The sequence below is a fragment of the Alligator mississippiensis genome, chromosome 1, assembly GCF_030867095.1.
Source record: "Alligator mississippiensis isolate rAllMis1 chromosome 1, rAllMis1, whole genome shotgun sequence".
Taxonomy (NCBI): domain Eukaryota; kingdom Metazoa; phylum Chordata; order Crocodylia; family Alligatoridae; genus Alligator; species Alligator mississippiensis.
In genome coordinates, this window is record NC_081824.1 from 196,276,128 (window position 1) to 196,293,917 (window position 17,790).

General features: G+C 44.5%; 1 protein-coding gene across 3 annotated transcripts in view; it reads left to right on the top strand.

Annotated features, from left to right (window-relative positions):
• Positions 1 to 17,790, top strand: part of PLEKHH2 (pleckstrin homology, MyTH4 and FERM domain containing H2) — an 86,773-nt gene that overhangs the window by 15,873 nt on the left and 53,110 nt on the right. For 2 of the 3 annotated variants that reach the window (XM_019483259.2, XM_059718605.1), the window contains exons 4-6: positions 12,365 to 12,427; positions 14,269 to 14,418; positions 15,757 to 15,840. In XM_019483259.2, the coding sequence (XP_019338804.1) occupies positions 12,365 to 12,427; positions 14,269 to 14,418; positions 15,757 to 15,840 (297 nt within the window). The remainder of the gene's footprint in view (positions 1 to 12,364; positions 12,428 to 14,268; positions 14,419 to 15,756; positions 15,841 to 17,790) is intronic. The other variant, XM_059718608.1, reaches the window with a different exon arrangement.

A 17,790-nucleotide genomic window follows, 5' to 3' on the forward strand; every position in this document is an offset into this window, starting at 1 on the left:
CCTCAGCAGGAGATTTAGTTGAAGTTGTTCCCTGGTGCATGTATATGCAGAAGCTAGGCAGGAAATTAGGCTTAAGTATTCTGTGTATGCTGAATGCTGTGATTGCCATTTTGACCTTTTTTGGTACGTTTATCATGAAGAGATGAATGCACATTTCAGTGTTTGGTGAGATTTCATAACCTATTGTTAATTAAAAAAATGGTCCGGCCTGCCAGTTTATATACACTGCTGCATTCCAGTGACACTTAATTGAGAACGGCTGAGTTTATCCTGCAAGCTGTTTTGTGGGGGCAGACCTAATTTAAATCAATGGGGATATATAGGCAGGCATAGGAGTTCAGCACTCCCCAGTGGAAGATCAGTACCTGCTATTTATTAATAAATTCCATCTAGATAGAGAATTTGTTAAACCCAGAGTTGATCAGGGCTGTGCAGGCTGGACTGGGGACAGAAGGACTAATTAACCCCTTCAGAGGGGACAGAAAACCTCAATTTAGTTGGCCTTTGCCCCAATACATGCCTGTATTGAAGAGACTGTCTGCTGTCCTGCTTGTAACTGTGGGTTGTACTGGCTACCCCAAGAGGTGGTAAACTTCTCTCTGGATGCTAGTTCCTTGGTTGGTGAGGAACTGAAAGACTGGGGTCTCAGAGTGGGAAGAAGCTCAGGACCCCATTTTGCTCTAGAAGCCAACTCTGGTTTATCTTCAAGGGGTACTTTCAGAGACTGGACAAGGCTACAGCGTGACTTGATGGGCCCTGCAGGCAGCTGTGGTGCCTCCCAGAGGCCACCTTAATTCTGCTCACACTCCAGGTCCTCCTTATCCAGGTCCCCGTTTCTATCTTGCTTACCATGCCTTGATGTTCTTTTGACATTGATCAGGAGGCTGTCCTTGAGTCCCAGGATACTCTCACTGGTATCTGACTGACTTAACCAAACTCTCGTGGGCTCTCTCACACTTAACAAACCTCTGCTGTTCTTTGCAGATGCCTCTTGCACTCAGCTGGCACTACAAGTCTGCAGTCACTGGCTGTGACCCTGTTGGCTCTAATTAAGCTTTAAGGTTTTAATCATGGCCTCCAGCTTTCCCCATAGCCATACCCATGAACTCACGGGGCTTACTCGACTTGTTCACCAACCTGCATAGGCTTCAGCCCTCTTGGCCTTAGTCCACCGGTTATTCTAGCTGTAGACTTCTACCCACTTCCTCTGGCCTGGTTTCTCAGTCTCAGCCTCTTGTCTCTGGTCACACCAGGTTCAGGGTTCTTCGCCCTCTCAGCCACAGCCCAACCCTGCCTTGCTGTCTCTCCCACATGCCCTGCCCCTAGTAGGGCTCAAAACCTGGAATGCTTCTCAGGCACCCCTGCGTGGACTCCAGTCCACCCCTACAGCTACTACCTGATTCTCTGGTTAAAACTGAAACAAAAATGCAAGCAAACCACTTCTAACAAAACACCCAAAGTCCCCTCTGTTCCCCCATGCTGCTGTTGAAGCCACCTCTCAACTCACTGGCTCTCTCAGCCCCTGGGAGTACCTGTCAGTGACTCTAAGCAGTCAGACCAGTCTGGACTCAGTGCTGTCAGGTCCACCTGAACCAAGTTCTGCAGCAGCCAAACCTTCAGCAAGCCCCAGCTAATGAACTCTGCCCCAGCTTCAGAGCAGCAAGCATCCTACTTAGTGGGTGAGATTACTGCCTATCCATTTAACACCAGCTGGCGCCCTGGGTCTGCAGGCTAGTCAACAGTTCTGCTGTAGCAAGCCTCCTGGTTCCTGCACTCTGGTTTTCAGTTTATTTCTGTACTTTGCCTTCAGATTTCCCTGAGGTTCTGTTTTCTGGCTCCTGACCCTGGTTTAGCTCCGGTTTTGGACTTTTCCCTGTGGATTGGTACTTGGGACCTGCCCCCCTCATCTCACCCTCCCTGATCGTGACCCTGGACTGTGTTGTGGACTCTGCTTCTTGATCTGCCTCTGGCTTTGGTATGGCTTCTACCCTCTGATCTAGCCCAGGCCATATTTCCCCTCAGCAGCTTAACCATTAGGCTAGACTGCCTACACCCTGGTTCCTAATAGTAGCTGACTTGACCTGGCCTGCAGCTTCTGTTCCTTCACTGCCGGAGATGACAGGAGCTCTTAGAAAAGACTGAAGTTTCCGATGTCTTTTTTGCCTCAGTCTTCACAGGGAAAGTCAGCTCCCAAACTACTCACCAGGCAGAACAGTTTGGGAAGGAGGAGAGCAGCCCTCAGTGGTGAAAGAACAGGTTAGGGACTATTTAGAAAAGCTGGATGTGTACAAGTCCATGGGGCTGAATGGGATGCACCAAAGGATGCTCAGGGAGTTAGCTGGTGTGATTGCAGAGCCACAGGCTATCATCTTTGAAAACTCATGGCAATCAGAAGAGGTCCCAGATGATTGGAAAAGGGCAAACAGAGTGCCCATATTTAAGAAAGGGGAAAAAGGAGGATCCAGGGAACTGCAGACCAGTCAGCTTCACCTTAGTCCCTGGAAAAATCATGGAGCAGATCCTCAAGGAATCCATTTCTAAGCACTTGGAAGAGAAAAAGGTAAATTAGGAACAGTCAACATGGATTCACTAGAGCAAGTCATGCTTGACCAACCTGATTACCTTCTGTGATGATGAGATGACTGGCTCTGTGGATACAGGGAAACCAGTGGATGTGGTGTACCTTGATTTTAGCAAGGCTTTTGATATGGTGGTCTCCCGCAACGTTCTCATTGGCAAGCTAAAGAAGTACAGGTTGGATGAATGGGCTGTAAATGTCTGAAGCACTGGGCTCAGAGAGTAGTAATCAATGGCTCAATGTCTAGTTGGCAGCTAGTATCAAGTGGAGTGCACCCATAGGTTAGTCCTGGGGCTGGTTATGTTCAATGTCTTCATCAATGACCTGGAAGTTGGCATAGAGTGCACCCTCAACAAGTTTGCAGATGATACCAAGCTGCGGGGGAGGGGCAGGGGGGTTGGAAATATGCTGAAGGACAGGACTAGAATTTAGAGAGGCCTGGACAAATTGGAAGATTGGGTCAAAAGGAATCTCATGAGATGCAACAAGGACAAGTGCAAAATCCTTCACTTAGGATGAACCAGTCCTATGCACTGGTCCAGGCTGGGGGCTGACTGGCTAGGCAGCTGCTCTGCAGAAAAGGACTTGGGGGTTACAGTGGACAATAAGCTGAATACGAGCCAGCAGTATGCCCTTGTTGCCAAGAAGGCTAATGGTATATTGGGCTGCATTGGTAGATGTGTTGGCAGTAGGTCAAGGGAAGTGATTATTTCCCTCTATTCAGCACTGGTGAGGCCACATCTGGAATATTACACTACAGAAAGGATGTGGACAAATTAGAGAGTCCAGCGGAGGGCAACAAAAATGGTGAGAGGCTGGGGTGCATGACTTCTGAAGGAATTAGGCTTATTTAATCTAGAGAAGAGAAGACTGAGAGAGGATTTAATAGCAGCCTTCAACTACCTGAAGCAGGGTTCAAAAGAGGATGGAGCTAGACTGTTTTCACTGGTAGCAGATGACAGAACAAGGAGTAACAAATTGCAGCAAGAGAAGTTTAGGTTAGATATTAGGAAGAATTTTCTCACTAGGAGGCTAGTGAAGCACTGGAACAGGTTACCCAGAGAGGTGGTGCAATCTCCATGTTTGGAGGTTTTCAAGACTGGGCTAAAACAGCTTTGGCTGGGATGATCTAGATGGGGATGGTCCTGCTTTGAGCAGGGGGTTGGATTAGATGACTTCGTGAGGTCCCTTCCAACCCTAATTTTCCATGATTTTGTGATTCTTCTCTTTGCAGAGTCAGGGCTGCACTGGCCCCTTTGCTTCAGGCTTATATCCCCTGAGCTCCTCCTCTTCCACTCAGGTGTTCTGACTGGCTGCAGGTGTGTCTCCTCTGCTTCAAGAGCAACCTACTATTTCTCTGGCTCAGCTGCAGCTGTTCACCTGTGCCTACCTGGAGCTCTGCCCTACTACTGCTAGGCAGGTAGCCAGGTGGTTGGCAATTGCAACCTATAGGTCCCTGGCTACCTGCTTCCCTGCAACTAGATATATTCACCTAGCTCCTTGTTCTGTCACCTGGCACCACTGAAAACAGTCTAGCTCCATCCTCTTTTGAACCCTCCCTTCAGGTAGTTGAAGGCTGCTATTTGATCCCCTCTCAGTCTTCTCTTCTTTAGACTAAATAAGCCTAGTCCCTTCAGAAGTCAGGCACCCCAGCCCCCTCACCATTTTTGTTGCCCTTCGCTGGACTCTCTCCAATTTGTCCACATCCTTTCTGTAGTGGGGGGCCCGAAACAACACAGTACTCCAGATGTGGCTTCACTTGTGCCTACCTGGAGCTCTGCCCTACTATTGCTAGGCAGGTAGCCAGGTGGTTGGCAGTTGCAACCTATAGGTCCCTGGTTGCTTGCTTCCCTGCAACTAGATAGCTCCCTGTTATACAAGCACCCTCCCTTGGAGAGCACTCCATGACACACATTTCCAGATGCAGTGCAATTTTTAATCTGTGGGTTAAGAATTGGTCCCTTGAAGGAACATCTTTCTCTTTTGATTTCTCTGGTGCATGCCTTATGCCACCACTTGTGAGATGATGATCTATGGAGGACAGCTGTGGCCATCTGCATCCATTCTAGCATTAAGATTATCCTGCCACAGTGGACTTCGTATTTCAGAGTTGGTATTTTAGAACCAGTTCTGGCCTCTTTACCCAATTTAAAGGGGCCATCAGATCAAGAATTAGGTCCTCAGTTATTGTTGTGTGATTGCACTAAATTATTCATGTGAATTGTGAGTTTTGTGTTTTATTGTGACTTCTAAATTTCTGTAAGAGTACCTGAAGTTAGACACTGGTGAATCTACAATGAACTAAATAAGCAAGTTCTCAAGAGAAAACCAAGATTTGCTAAGAAAAAGGTATCTAGCCATTACCTTTTGAAACACTGGCCAGACCCAAAGCCCTATAGCCCCCCAAGCCCTCCTCTAGTGCCTCTCCTGCTGCTGGCAGGGCACACAGCAGGGCGGGAAGCTGATCTGGAGCCTGGCTGGGATCTTGCAGTGATGACAGCAGAACCCGGAAGTACTTCCAGTCCACTTCCGGGTTCACTACCGAGCACATGGAGGGCTCCTCCGCACTCCGGTGGAACGCTTCATGTGCCCCAGCATTCACAAACTGTGCTGGTACCTCAAGGTATGTAGAAAAAACTTTTAAAGTTGTGTCTATGTCCGAATCGCTGATTCTTCGAATCAGCTTCAAATCTTCAGATTCGGATTCAGTCTAATCGAATCAGGGACAGTGATCCGAATCAATGGATCGAATCGCTGTCCCTGACTTGGACTGAATCCAAATTGAATAGGGCCCACTTTGCACACCGCTGTTGTGTAGATCATGCATTAGATCCCATTGTGCCTTTACCTGCACATGTGGAAGAGTGCTTACTGTTGTCTAACTAACCCAGTTGAGTGTTATATAGCCCTGGAAACAGGTACAGTTTTCATGGATTTCATAGACATTTGGGCTGGAAGGGACCCTGGAGGATCATCGAGTCCAGCCCCCTGTCCAGGGGCAGGAAGTCAGCAGGGATCATAGGATCCCAGCAAGATAAGCATCCAAATGTCTCTTGAAGGCGTTCAAAGTGGGTGCTTGAACCACCTCCAGCGGCAGTTTATTCCCCACACTGAAACAGTTTACTGTTTCAGTGTGGGGGTGGGTACAATAACTAGTTACTGTAGTTCATTTTGTTGTGCAAAACTCAAGTGTTGTACAGAAATGCCATTCTATCTAGCTGCTTGCACAGCACTGCTGTTGTTGATGGCTGTTGGCCAACAAGGCCATGCTTTGTTTTCACTTTGGTTTAAGTCAAATCTGAACTATTGTTTAGGAGTATTTGTTCTCTGAAAATCAGGCGAGAAGTTATTCAGTTGAACCCACAAATCTCACTCAGTCTTTCCTTAAAATGCATGCCAGAGGCAGACAAAGTCCAACCCACAAGCCGGATCTGCAGTGGACTCCATTTCCTAAGAGCCCCTGCCCGCATGGCTGGGGCCGGTTTCCATGGGTACCCCAGTAACCACGCTATGATAGCAGAGCTGGGGTTTCCATGGTGACCGGCCACAGCAGTGTTGGCAGTGCACCAGTGGCTCCAGCCTCTTCCTGGTGGGGGGGCCTGTGCTGAAGGCAGGAGCAGGGTGGGCTCAGCTGCTGCCACCTGTACAGAGTAGGCAATGGCACTGCTGGGAAGGGGTGGCTACGGTAAATTTTGGGGCGGCTATAGCCCCCCAAGCCCTCCTCTAGTGCTTCTCCTGCTGGCAGGGCACACAGCAGGGTGGGAAGCTGATCTGGAGCCTGGCTGGGATCTTGCAGTGATGCCAGCATGGTCCAGAGCCAGAGAAGAGCTGTAATCCGCAGCCTGCACACCCTGGGCAGGGTCGTGGCAGCAGTGGATTGTGGCTCTGCCCTGGCTCTGGACCACACTGTCATCTCTGCAAGGAGCCAGGGCAAAGCCAAGATCCACTTCCTGCACATCCCTGCCTCAGGCATGCAGGCTGCAGATCACGGTTTTGCTCTGGTTCTGGACCATACTGTCACTGCTGCAAGATCCCAGCCTGGCTACAGAGCAGCTCCATGCCCTGCCGTAGGCCCTGCCAGCACTGCTGCAGCCAGTCTCCGTGGAAATCCTGGCCTCATGCTATCACAGCACGGCTGCTGCTGGGGTCTCCATGGAAACCAGCCTCAGCCACGTGGGTAGGGACTGGTGGGAAATGGAATCCGGCCCTGGCTGGATCTGCCATTTTGCCCAGCGTTAACATATGCAGACGAGGTTCTTTGGCTAAATCTGATATCTTTTATTAGACCAACTTAAATAGTTGGAAAAAAGTTTCTTAGCAAGCTTAAAAAAATAGTGGGAACATTTTTTTCCCCAACTATTTAAGTTGGACTAATAAAAGATATCAGATTCAGCCAAAGAATCTTGTCTGCCCATGTCCTTAGACCAACATGGCTACAACCTACACCCCTGTAATGTTGATGTATGCAGTACACTTGTCTTTGTCTGCTTCCTAGGCAAGAATGATAGTAAGCAAAGGTTGGCTGAGGGATCAGACCACTCAACATGCTGCCAAATGTTGGCTCCCTCTTCTCTTTGCTGTTGCAAAATAGATTGCTTATTGTGTTGATTCTGTTTACCATGTTTCTGCCAACTTCTAAATGTAGGGCATGAACTTCAAAGCAAAGATGTAAGAAGAATGAAATGGGAAGCTCAAATGATGTGAGATTAGTTTAATCACAAATAACATTTTTATGACCTCAGTGTCATGAATTTGCATTTTGTGATGGGGATAATTTATAAGAAGAAATATGAGATCACCTGGATTTGTAGGGGGATGTCAGTTAATGAGGGTTTTCCCCCATAATAATGAAACATATATACAGTGCGTCTGCAAAGAATATTTTCAGATCTCATTTTCGTATATGAATCCTTAAGTACATTTCATAGATTTCATAGACGTTAGGGCTGGAAGGGACCCTGGAAGATCATCGAGTCCAGCCCCCTGTCCCAGGGGCAGGAAGCCAGCTAGGGCCAAAGGATCCCAGCGTGTTAGGTGTCCAAATGTTTCTTGAAAGAGTCCAGAGTAGGTGCTTGCACCACTTCCAGAGGGAGTCTATTCCAGGCCTTGGGGGTTCGGACAGTAAAGAACTTTTTCCTTATGTCCAACCTAAAACGATCTTGGAGAAGTTTGTGACTATTTGACCTTGTCATCCCTTGGGGTGCTCTGGTGAACAGGCGTTCCCCCAGATCCTGATGTACACCCCTTATATACTTATAGGCAGTTACTAAGTCGCCCCTGAGCCTGCGCTTTTCCAGGATGAAAAAGCCTCTCGGCCTCTCATCATAAGGCCTGTTTTCTTGCCTTCTGATCATGTGCATGGCTCTCCTTTGGACTCTCTCAAGCTTTTCTACACCTTTTTAAATTGTGGAGCCCAGAACTGGATGCAGTATTCCAGTTGTGGCCTCACCAAAGCCAAGTACAGTGGGAGGATAACATCCTGAGAGTTGCTTGAGAAGCATCTATGGATGCAAGCCAGAATTTTGCTCATTTTACCAGCTGAGACATCACATTGGTGGCTGATGTTCATCTTGTGGTCAATCACGACCCCCAAATCCCTTTCGGCCATGGTGCTAGCAAGCATATGTAGCACTGCTGAGCCTATAAGCGTGATGCGGGTTTTTCCTCCCGAGATGGAGTACCTTGCATTTTTCATATTGAATGTCATCAGATTTTTATCTGCCCATTTTCTGAGCCTGTCAAGGTTGGCCTGGATCATCAGTCTATCCTCAGGTGTGGACGCTTTACCCCAAAGTTTGGTGTCATCAGTGAACTTGGCCAGCCCGCTTCTGACACCAATGTCCACATTGTTAATAAAAATGTTAAAGAGTAAAGGTCCAAGGAAGGAGCCTTGGGGGACACCACTGGTCACGGAGTACCATAATGATTCATTTCCATTGACTACTACTCTCTGGGTCCGGCCTCAGAGCCCATTTCCCAGCCATCAGACTGTGCTGTAGCTGAGGCTGCAGTTGGCCAATTTTTCCATGAGGAGATCATGGGACACCAGATCAAAGGCTTTTTTAAAGTCCAGATATATGATGTCAATCTCTTCTTCTTGTCAAGGTGGTATGTCACCTGGTTATAGAAGGAGATAAGATTGGTCAGGCAAGGCCTATCCACAACAAACCCACGCTGGCTGTTCCTCAGGATGTTGCCATCAGCCTGTTTGCTGAGAATGGTCTCTTTGATAATTTTTTCCAAGATCTTCCATGGGATAGAGGTCAAGCTGATAGGCCTATAGTTCCCCAGATCTACTTGTCTCCCTTTCCTGAAGACAGGCACCACATTGGCCTTCTTCCAACCTTCGGGCACTTCACCTGAGTGCCACAAGTTTTCAAAGATCCTTGCCAGTGGCTGAGCTATGATGCCTGGCAGCTCCTTAAGTACCCTGGGGTGCAAACTGTCTGGACCAGCCACTCAAGGTGTTCCTTTCCATGGTCTACAGCGATGTAGGGCTTTACCCTGGCTGTCCTGCATCATGTTAAGCAGGGTGGTCCCTTTGAGCTGGTGAAAAAACGATGCAAAATACCCATTAAGCAGGTTGGCTTTTTCCTGGGGGTCGGCTATCAGTTGTCCCATTTGGTTTAGCAGGGGTCCAATGCTACCTTTGCTTTTCTTCTGATTCCCCACATATCTAAAAAAGGACTTTTTTATTGTCCTTGATACATGTGGCCAGTTGGAGTTTGGTTGCAGCCTTGGCTTTCCTGATTTGCTCCCTACAGGTCCAGACCAGTACAGAATACTCCTTGTTTGTGGTGATTCCTGTCTCCCATCCTTTATAGGTCTCTCGTTTTAGATGCAGGAGGTCCATGAGTTCCCTGCAGAGCCAAGAGGGTTGCTGTGACTTTTTGCTACCTTTCCTCTGAGATGGGATGGACATCACTTGTGCTTTCAGGATCACTCCCTTGAGGAGCAACCGCTCATCTTGAACTCCTCTTCCTGTCAAGTCGTGGTCTGTTAGGGCCTTGACAACAAGCCTCCTGAGCTTATCAAAGCCAGCTTTCCTAAAGTCGAGGACTTCTGCATTGCTGACTGACTTGCCAGCTTTGCAGTGGATAGTAAACCTCATCAGCTCGTGATCACTGTCTCCTAGCTTCCCTTTGATTCTTAGGTTGCTAACTAGATCATCCTCCTTTGCCAGTACCAGGTCGAGCAGCCTACATGACATTCAGTAGGCATTTTTGGTATGATCTTTCTATTAAAGTTTAGTTTAAAGCTTAAAGTGGAACCTCTCACTTATTGGCTATGTAATAAGATTGCAAAACACTGACACTCACATTCACATATATCCACAAGTTATAGTAGCTGTTGGTATCAATGGATGGTTTGCCACTCATCTACAATGAAGTCATACAGTAAAGGTTTGAAAGCTGTTTCTGTCATAATACCATAGAATATTAATTAGAAATGTATTCTGCATTATTACAAATATACAATGTGATGTGTGGCTTTGCTGTACATTGGTTTAGTGCCACAGTAGAATTTTAGTTCACTGTATGTTCACAGATACTGTAACTTTAAATCCTTAATTCACACCACAGATAGACTAAAATGTATATGCTAAATATTAACTCTGTTAAAACAAGAGCTATAAATTAAGTCCATATTCAAAAGAGAGCCTAAAATCAAAACTATTAAAAGCTCAAAGATGAAAAACTCTTAAGTAAATTGAACAAATAATATGCAAGATGAGAGAAAACACAATTAATTCCTTAAGTCTTTATCCATACTGTTAATGCATGAATATATGAAACCATCACTGCCTTTATTATGTCCCTTCAAGAGAGTTCTTAGAAGGGTATGGTCATGTTTGTAGTGTGCCATGTTTATACTACCTTGAGGGGTGATATGATAGATATCTATAAAATCATGAAGATTGTGGACAAAGTGGATAGGCAATTGTTGTTCACCAAGTCCCAGAATACTAAAACTAGGGAGCACCCATTGAAGTTAGTAGGAGACAGGTTTAAAACCAACAAGAGGAAGTGCTTTTTATGCAGTGATTAGTTTACTTGTGGAATTCATTATAACCAGGAGGTTGTAGAGGCAGAGACATGTCCTCTGGCTCCTCTAAACCAATGATGATGTATCACTCCTGCCACTGTCAGAGACAAGATACTGGATTGGGTGGATCATTGGTCTGGCACTTATTTTTATGTACTTATGTCAGATTACATGGTATTTTGTGGATGTTTAGGTCTCTATTAAAGTGAGGAGGTTTTCAGAGGTTAGTAACAGCTCTTTCTGTATTAGTTAATTTTTCCTTTCCCATTTCTTTCCCTTCGACAGAATTATGACTGTGTGTTCTTGTCTGGCTGAAGTACTAGAAGAACACAAGACTGTTGTATGTTCATTGACAGCTGTCATACAAAAACAAGGAATCTGGAAAATGAAAGAATTAGCATATCAACAAGAGAGAAAGATGTGGATTATTTTAAAACAAAGGAAGTCAATTATAGGGAAAATAGATGCTTTTTTTATTTACACTGTATCTGATTAATATCTAGTTAGAATTCTGAGTTCAGTGTTATCTTAATATGAAATATTTGTTTTCAGTTAGGTCCTGTCCCCAACAGACCTGACATCTACCCTAGCAACAATCATGTTTCTTCAGACTTTAGGGACAATAATTTAATATTTCCTGAAAACAAAGATACCTAAACCATGTTGTAAAATATTCTGTTCTATAAGTACTCCCTATGATAGTTTTAAAATGTGATCCTCACAAAAAATCCGCCTTCCTGTACTGTTGAGGAAAACCCTGCTTAGAAAACTGTTAACAACAGCATAATTCCATCATGGCTATTGCTAGCATAACTTCTATCACAGTAGGAGCAAAGTCTGGTATATAAATAAATTAAAATACAATGTGCTTTCTTTAATAGCCTGCATTGGCTATTAGCAAGATTTTCTTATGGTATTTGAGAACGGTATTGTAGTTAATCACAGGGATCTGTGTAGTGTCCTTTCTGCTTTCATCATCACATAAAGAAGAACCCTTGAATGTTGCATGTAGTCCTTTCCAAAGAGTGAGTTTGTCAACTTTACTAGGAACACAGGGCCAGATTCTGGCAAGTTTCTGCAAAGTGCTAAGTACCCTGGAGGCTTATTAACTTGAGTAGAAATTGAGAAGGCTAAACACTTTGTGGGACTGAGTTTCAAGTACCCAAAAGAGTGGAAGGTGACCTGGGGAACTATGAGATCCTTTGATGTGAGTTGTACCTGGTCCCTGTTGAGAAGAGATCAGCACTGGCTCTTCTCACAGAGACCCACCCATCAGACAACCTATGTCTGTCTCCATGTCCAAGCACCATTCCCCATAGCTTCTCCCATCAACTCTGGGGAAAATGGGAGGAGAGGAAGGACGAGTAGTGCTGAAAAGTACTGCCCCCATTAGTCCCTATACCAACTTTTCCCAGGCTTCAAACAGCATGCTGTGCTGGGTGTGGGGGCTCAAATGTGGGGTCACGTATTTTCAGTTGCCTCATTCCCCTCCCCTGTTCCTCCCATGCTCTGGGAGCTGGTGGAAGGGGACATAGGAAATGGTAGCTTTTGTCACCAGCATTCAAGTCCTCAGAGAAGCAGCAGCAGGACCCATGCTCCCATCTTCAGGTACAGGGTGGCCATATTAGATTTTTCTATTATTCAGAATCATATATGAAAATATGTTGCATCAGGGAGCTTTTGGTGCCACTGTATAGAAAAACTAAGCATTTGATTATGTGGGTTTTTTTTAATCTATAGATGCAGCAGCTTGAGAGACAAGTTATAGATGCTGATCGTCAAGCAGAGAGAGCTTTTCAGCAGGTACTTCTAAGCTACACAAGTGTGTCTACTAGTTATAACTTGAAAGCGCATTGAAGTGATGTTATCAAAGGAGAGTGAGGAAAATTGCTAAATTCTTTAAATAGTATAAAAAGGCAGGAGCTCTTAGTTTCTTGTTAAATGTATAAACCTCTCTTCCTATAGTTGTTTCTTAATACATTTGGCAGTTTGGCTTCATACCCAGTTATGGAGTGTGGTACAGTTATACCTATCAAAACAAATCTTTAAGTAAGTATATATGATGCACTTTTTTGTTATATAGTATTTTTGATAAATGATGTACATATGAAACAAATATGGAAGGAAGGGAGAGAGGAAACAGTCCCATGGTTCTGAAAACTATAAAAATATAAAATCAGCTATTTGTGCTTTACTATTTATCATAGCAGCTTATCATCAAGCGTGAGCACTTTCTCTGAACAGGAACAGTCTCCAGTGTTCATTCTTTTCTTAAAGTTGTCATAATACATGGGTTGGTTTGCTCCATAAACATTAAACGGGGTTGTTTTGTGAAATGTTCAGTTGCTAAACCAATGTCTAATGAAAATACACTCTTAACAAACATACATACATGTGCATCAAAATGAAAATAAATGACTAGTCATATGTAGTGTAACAGTAAGCTATAACATTACTTTATATGGAATTCACCCACTGATTATATGGAATGCACCTATTAATGCATATCTCTCTTCAAAAAGTACTAGGATCCCAGTCCAACAAAATGAGGTCACAGGCTACTGTTCAGAATAGTTTCACAGGAAGCAGAATATGTGGCTAGTTTATGAATCCTAGTAGCTTTGGGCAGGATTTGTACATTAATATGTACCTCTCATTCAAAATGTGCAACTCTCTTCCTTGAGCACTAAGTTAATGCTGAAATGCCTAAGAATTCACTTGTGGGACTGCTGAATCGCACATAAGAGAAAAGATATATAAATTCCAACCAAAAAGTGACTAGCAAGTGTAAATCTCTTTTTTAAATCTGGGCCGTAGTCCATATGTTTTAAAGAGCATATTGTAGAATTCTAAGCAAACAATCCTGTAATTTAAGCCAAAAAAATCTACTTGCTCTGGTTATGGTTCAGGAAAGCATTTTTAGTTGGGTTATTTACTAAAGCACATTCTTAACCCTAAGCACTTAAGTGCTTTCTTGAATTGGATTATAGCATGTGCTGGAATGCTGTCCTAATTCAGGATATCATAATTTAGTTCAGAATACATGACTATATATTTGGCATTGTTAGAACATAATTTTAATAAAATAATCCCAAATCTTGTTTCATAGATTTCATAGATGTTAGGGCTGGAAGGGACCTCAAAGATCATCAAGTGCAGCTCCCTGCCCCAGGGGCAGGAAGTCAGCTAGGGTCAAAGGATCCCAGCAAGATAAGCATCCAAGCATTTCTTGAATGAGTCCAGAGTAGGTGCCTGCACCACTTATATATATGTTATATACTTGTTATATATGCCGTGTTATACAAGGCTTTCAAAAAGACTTCAGACATGTATTTATTAATCTGTTATCATACATGTGGGGAAGGAAAGTGTTCCTAATATAGTCATCATGTTCCATCCATTTTACCATCTCTACTGTGGATTCAAAGGATAGATCCGATATCAGAAAACACCACCCCAGTTAACATTGCTATTGATGACAGATACTAAATTTCATTAACAAAGTACAAATTGTATATATTTGCAGTTAATTAAAGAACTTTTCAGGACAGTGTTCAGCTTTAAATGAATGATAAGTTTTTATTATCAATTTATGATTAAATTATTAGATATTTTTTTACTGTGTTGTTTCTTCTACCAAATAGGTGCAGGTTATGGAAGAAAAACTAAAAGCAGCAAATATTCAAACCAGTGAATCAGAGATCAGATTGTATAAGAGGTGTCAAGATCTGGAGACTTTGGTACAAGAGAAAGATGACATTATACAAAACCTGGAGCAGCAACTTGAAGAACAGGTTAAGAATAATTCAGTTACCAAAAGATGAAATATGAACACACTCTTAATTGTGAAATGGGCAACTAAAAAATGAGAAATTTTTTTTAATTCTTTGCTTTTGTCTGGTAAAAGTATTGTTGATATGTAGCATATGAACATGTACAAAGTTAGAAATCAGACCTGAGAAGGAAAGTCAGGTGACCGTCACATAGGAAGTGGAGCTAAGAAGCAACTGTCCATTGGGGATTTTTTTAGAGGTGCATCAATACATCAGTCCAATATCAGATCCGTATCGATATAAAAAAAAATGGCTGTATCGAATATTGACCTGATTAAGTGTCCATGCTGTGCGCAGCACTCAGCAAGGAGCAGAACCGGCTATTAGGAGATCTGCCTCCAGCTGGTAAGTTCAGTGTGGTGGATGGGGAGGGGAGAGGGAAGGGGTGTGGTGGGGGGGCGGGCAGATCAACGTGTGTGGGACAGAGTGGCGGCTTGTGGGAGAGGAGGCGGTTCCTGCCACTGCTTGCACCCTGGGAGGGTGTGTGCCCCCGGATTTGCACGGGGCAGGGTGGGCTGCACCCGGGGCTGCACAGGGCTCTTGTCAGCAGGGGGTGGGCTTGGAGTGGGCACTGACAGTTGGCACCGGCGGCACTGGGAGTGGAGCGGTGGTGAACTTTGGGGTGGATGCAGCATCCTCCCAGCACTGCTCACTTGAAGCCCAGCCCCTGCAAAGAAGAGCCCCAGGCAGCCCTGGCTACAGCTTGCCCCGCCCACTTAAATCCGGGGGCACATGCCTCCCGTGCCCTCCCAGGGTGCAAGAAGCAGTGGGACCCATGGCTCCACTCCCCTGCCCCACCTGCGCAGTGCCTGCCCCTGCCCCCTCCCTCACCCCTTCCACCACAGTGGACTTACCAGCTGGAGGCAACTATGTCAAAAATCAGATCAGTATTGGCCGATATGCCTCTTTAAATATTGGCTATTGGTATTGGCCCCAAAAATGTCTATTGGTGCACCCCTAATTTTTTTTTTTTATTTTGTAGTTGGGGTATATTAAATAAATGAGTTTTTTATTCTCAAAGTTTATTGAGATTTCTTTTCTAAGACATTGTTAAGAGGGACGTTCTCTGGAAATAAATTTTTCCTCTCCCTCCCCTAGACCTCCTTTAAAAGATTTTCATTTTTGCAAGGGAAATAGCAGCCTCTATTAAAAATTCAAAGGATTCATTCATCAAATAATTTAACAACTTTTGTGCTAATCCAATTAATGTAAAAAAGAAAGAGATAAAACATAACTAGAGGTAGTCAACAGAATTTGTGTCTAAGGTGTTGCTCGGGTGGGCTTTTTGTCTTATTTCAGAAGCAAACAAGAATACAAGAGGCAAAAATCATAGAGGAAAAAGCTGCTAAAATTAAGGAATGGGTAACAGTCAAACTTCATGAGGTATGTCTTCTGTTCTGATATTTATAAAACAAACATGATATAACAAAAACACAGTATGATAAGATTTTTATACAAGAACTTAAGTGCCACAATGGGTAAGACCATTGGTCTGTCTAGCCCAGTGTCTTGTCTCCAACAATGGCAGGAGTGGATGCTTTAGAGGGAAACCATTGAACAGGGTACATCTGCAGGGACCTATTCCCTGTTCATTACCCTCCCTAGCATTCCCCATCATTGATTTAGCAATGCCAGTGGATTAGTCCTGAATGTTCTGTTTAATAGCTATTAATGAATGAATCTATGAATTTGTCTAGTCCCTTTTTTAACTTGCATATCCTTTCTGTCTCTACTACTTCCTGTGGTAATGAATTCCCCAAGTTAACAATATGCTGTATTAAAAAGTACTATCTTGTGTTAGTTTTAAACCTGTTTTCTACTAATTTCAGTGAGTGCCCCCTACTATTAGTATTCTGGGACTTGGTGAACAAGAGTTTCCTATTCATTTTGTCCACCCCTATTTATAATTTTCTAGACCATCATCATACCTTCCCTCAGCTTTCTCCTTTCCAGACTGAAGAGTCCTAGCCTTTTTTGACTCTCCTGGTATGGTGGCTGCTCCATAATCCTGATTATTTTGCTTCCCCTTTGCTGTACCTTTTTGCCATACAAAGAGGCAAAAATGGGGAAGAAAATCTTGCATTTCCCTGAGGAGTTGTATCTATTGGTTTAAGGAAAAAAATGCAAGATATTTCTGAGAGTGCGTGAGAGAAGAGGGGATTCAGACTGGCAAGAGAAGACTATTCCTGTGGTCCATGACTTTCCTTTTTCCCTTCTGTTGCACGTTGTGCTCATGTGAGCAGGTTTGTGTTTAATATAATTCCTGCTGTACACTCACTGTTGGTCAGTTTGCAGGATGCAAGGGAGAACAGTCGCCTCCCTTTCTTTTCTCTCAGGATAATAAAAGCTTCTCCTATCACAGGCTATGATTCTTGGTGCCCAGCATTTCTTCCTACTGTTCCTTACTTTTACTGTGTTTTGAATTGCCAATAGTAGTCTAAAATCCAATTTAGCATTAAATGAAATACCATGTTTACCCAAATCCAAGACACCTTTGAATTTAAAATGCCCCCCTTAAACCTTAAAAGGCAAGGTTCTTTGGGTTGATGTGATATCTTTTATTAGACCAACTGAGTAGTTGGAAAAAGGTTATTTGCAGGAAAATTTATACATTTGTTAAGGTATAAATAACATAATGTAAAAATATATGAATTGTTCAGGTATAGAGTCTAGTTAGTGGAGGGTCATCTTAAATTAATTGCCCTGCCCCACTGCTACAGCAGGGAAAGCAGTGGCAGGGGGGCATGTGGCTGGGGGGGGGGGGAGGGTCAGGCAGTCCCTTTCCCTCTGTCCCCTTCCCCACTTCTTTCCCTTGCAGTCTGCCTGCCCCCCTCCTGTCACCTCTGGCCCTTGCCACCTAAGCCTGTCCCCTGTAGCCTCTGCCCGCCACCCTTGTTCCACAACCTCTGTGCCTTCCCCCTACTTCACAGCCTCTGTCCTTTCCTCCTCCACACTGCAGCTCCATTTCCTCCTGAGCACAGAGCCCATGGAAGCATGGCCCTGCCTGGCCTTAAACCTATGTTGCAGGCCAGAGCTGATGATGATGATGATTGGCCACATGCTCTGCCCCACAAGGGAATGGAGCTGGAGCCAGAACTATGCCTAACAGTAAGGGGGGTGTAAGGCGCAGCGGCAGGCAAGGTGGGCAGAAGCCATGGGGGGCAAGCAGAGCAGGGAAGAGGCAGAGGTGGGCTCAGAGCCAGTGTGAGAGCAGCAGCCACCTGCACCCACTCACCTTTTACCTGAATCCAAGATGAGGGGCTTCCCCCCACGCTGAATGTGGGGGGACAGCCTTGTCTTGGATTTGAGTAAATATAGTATTTTGGTACCTAT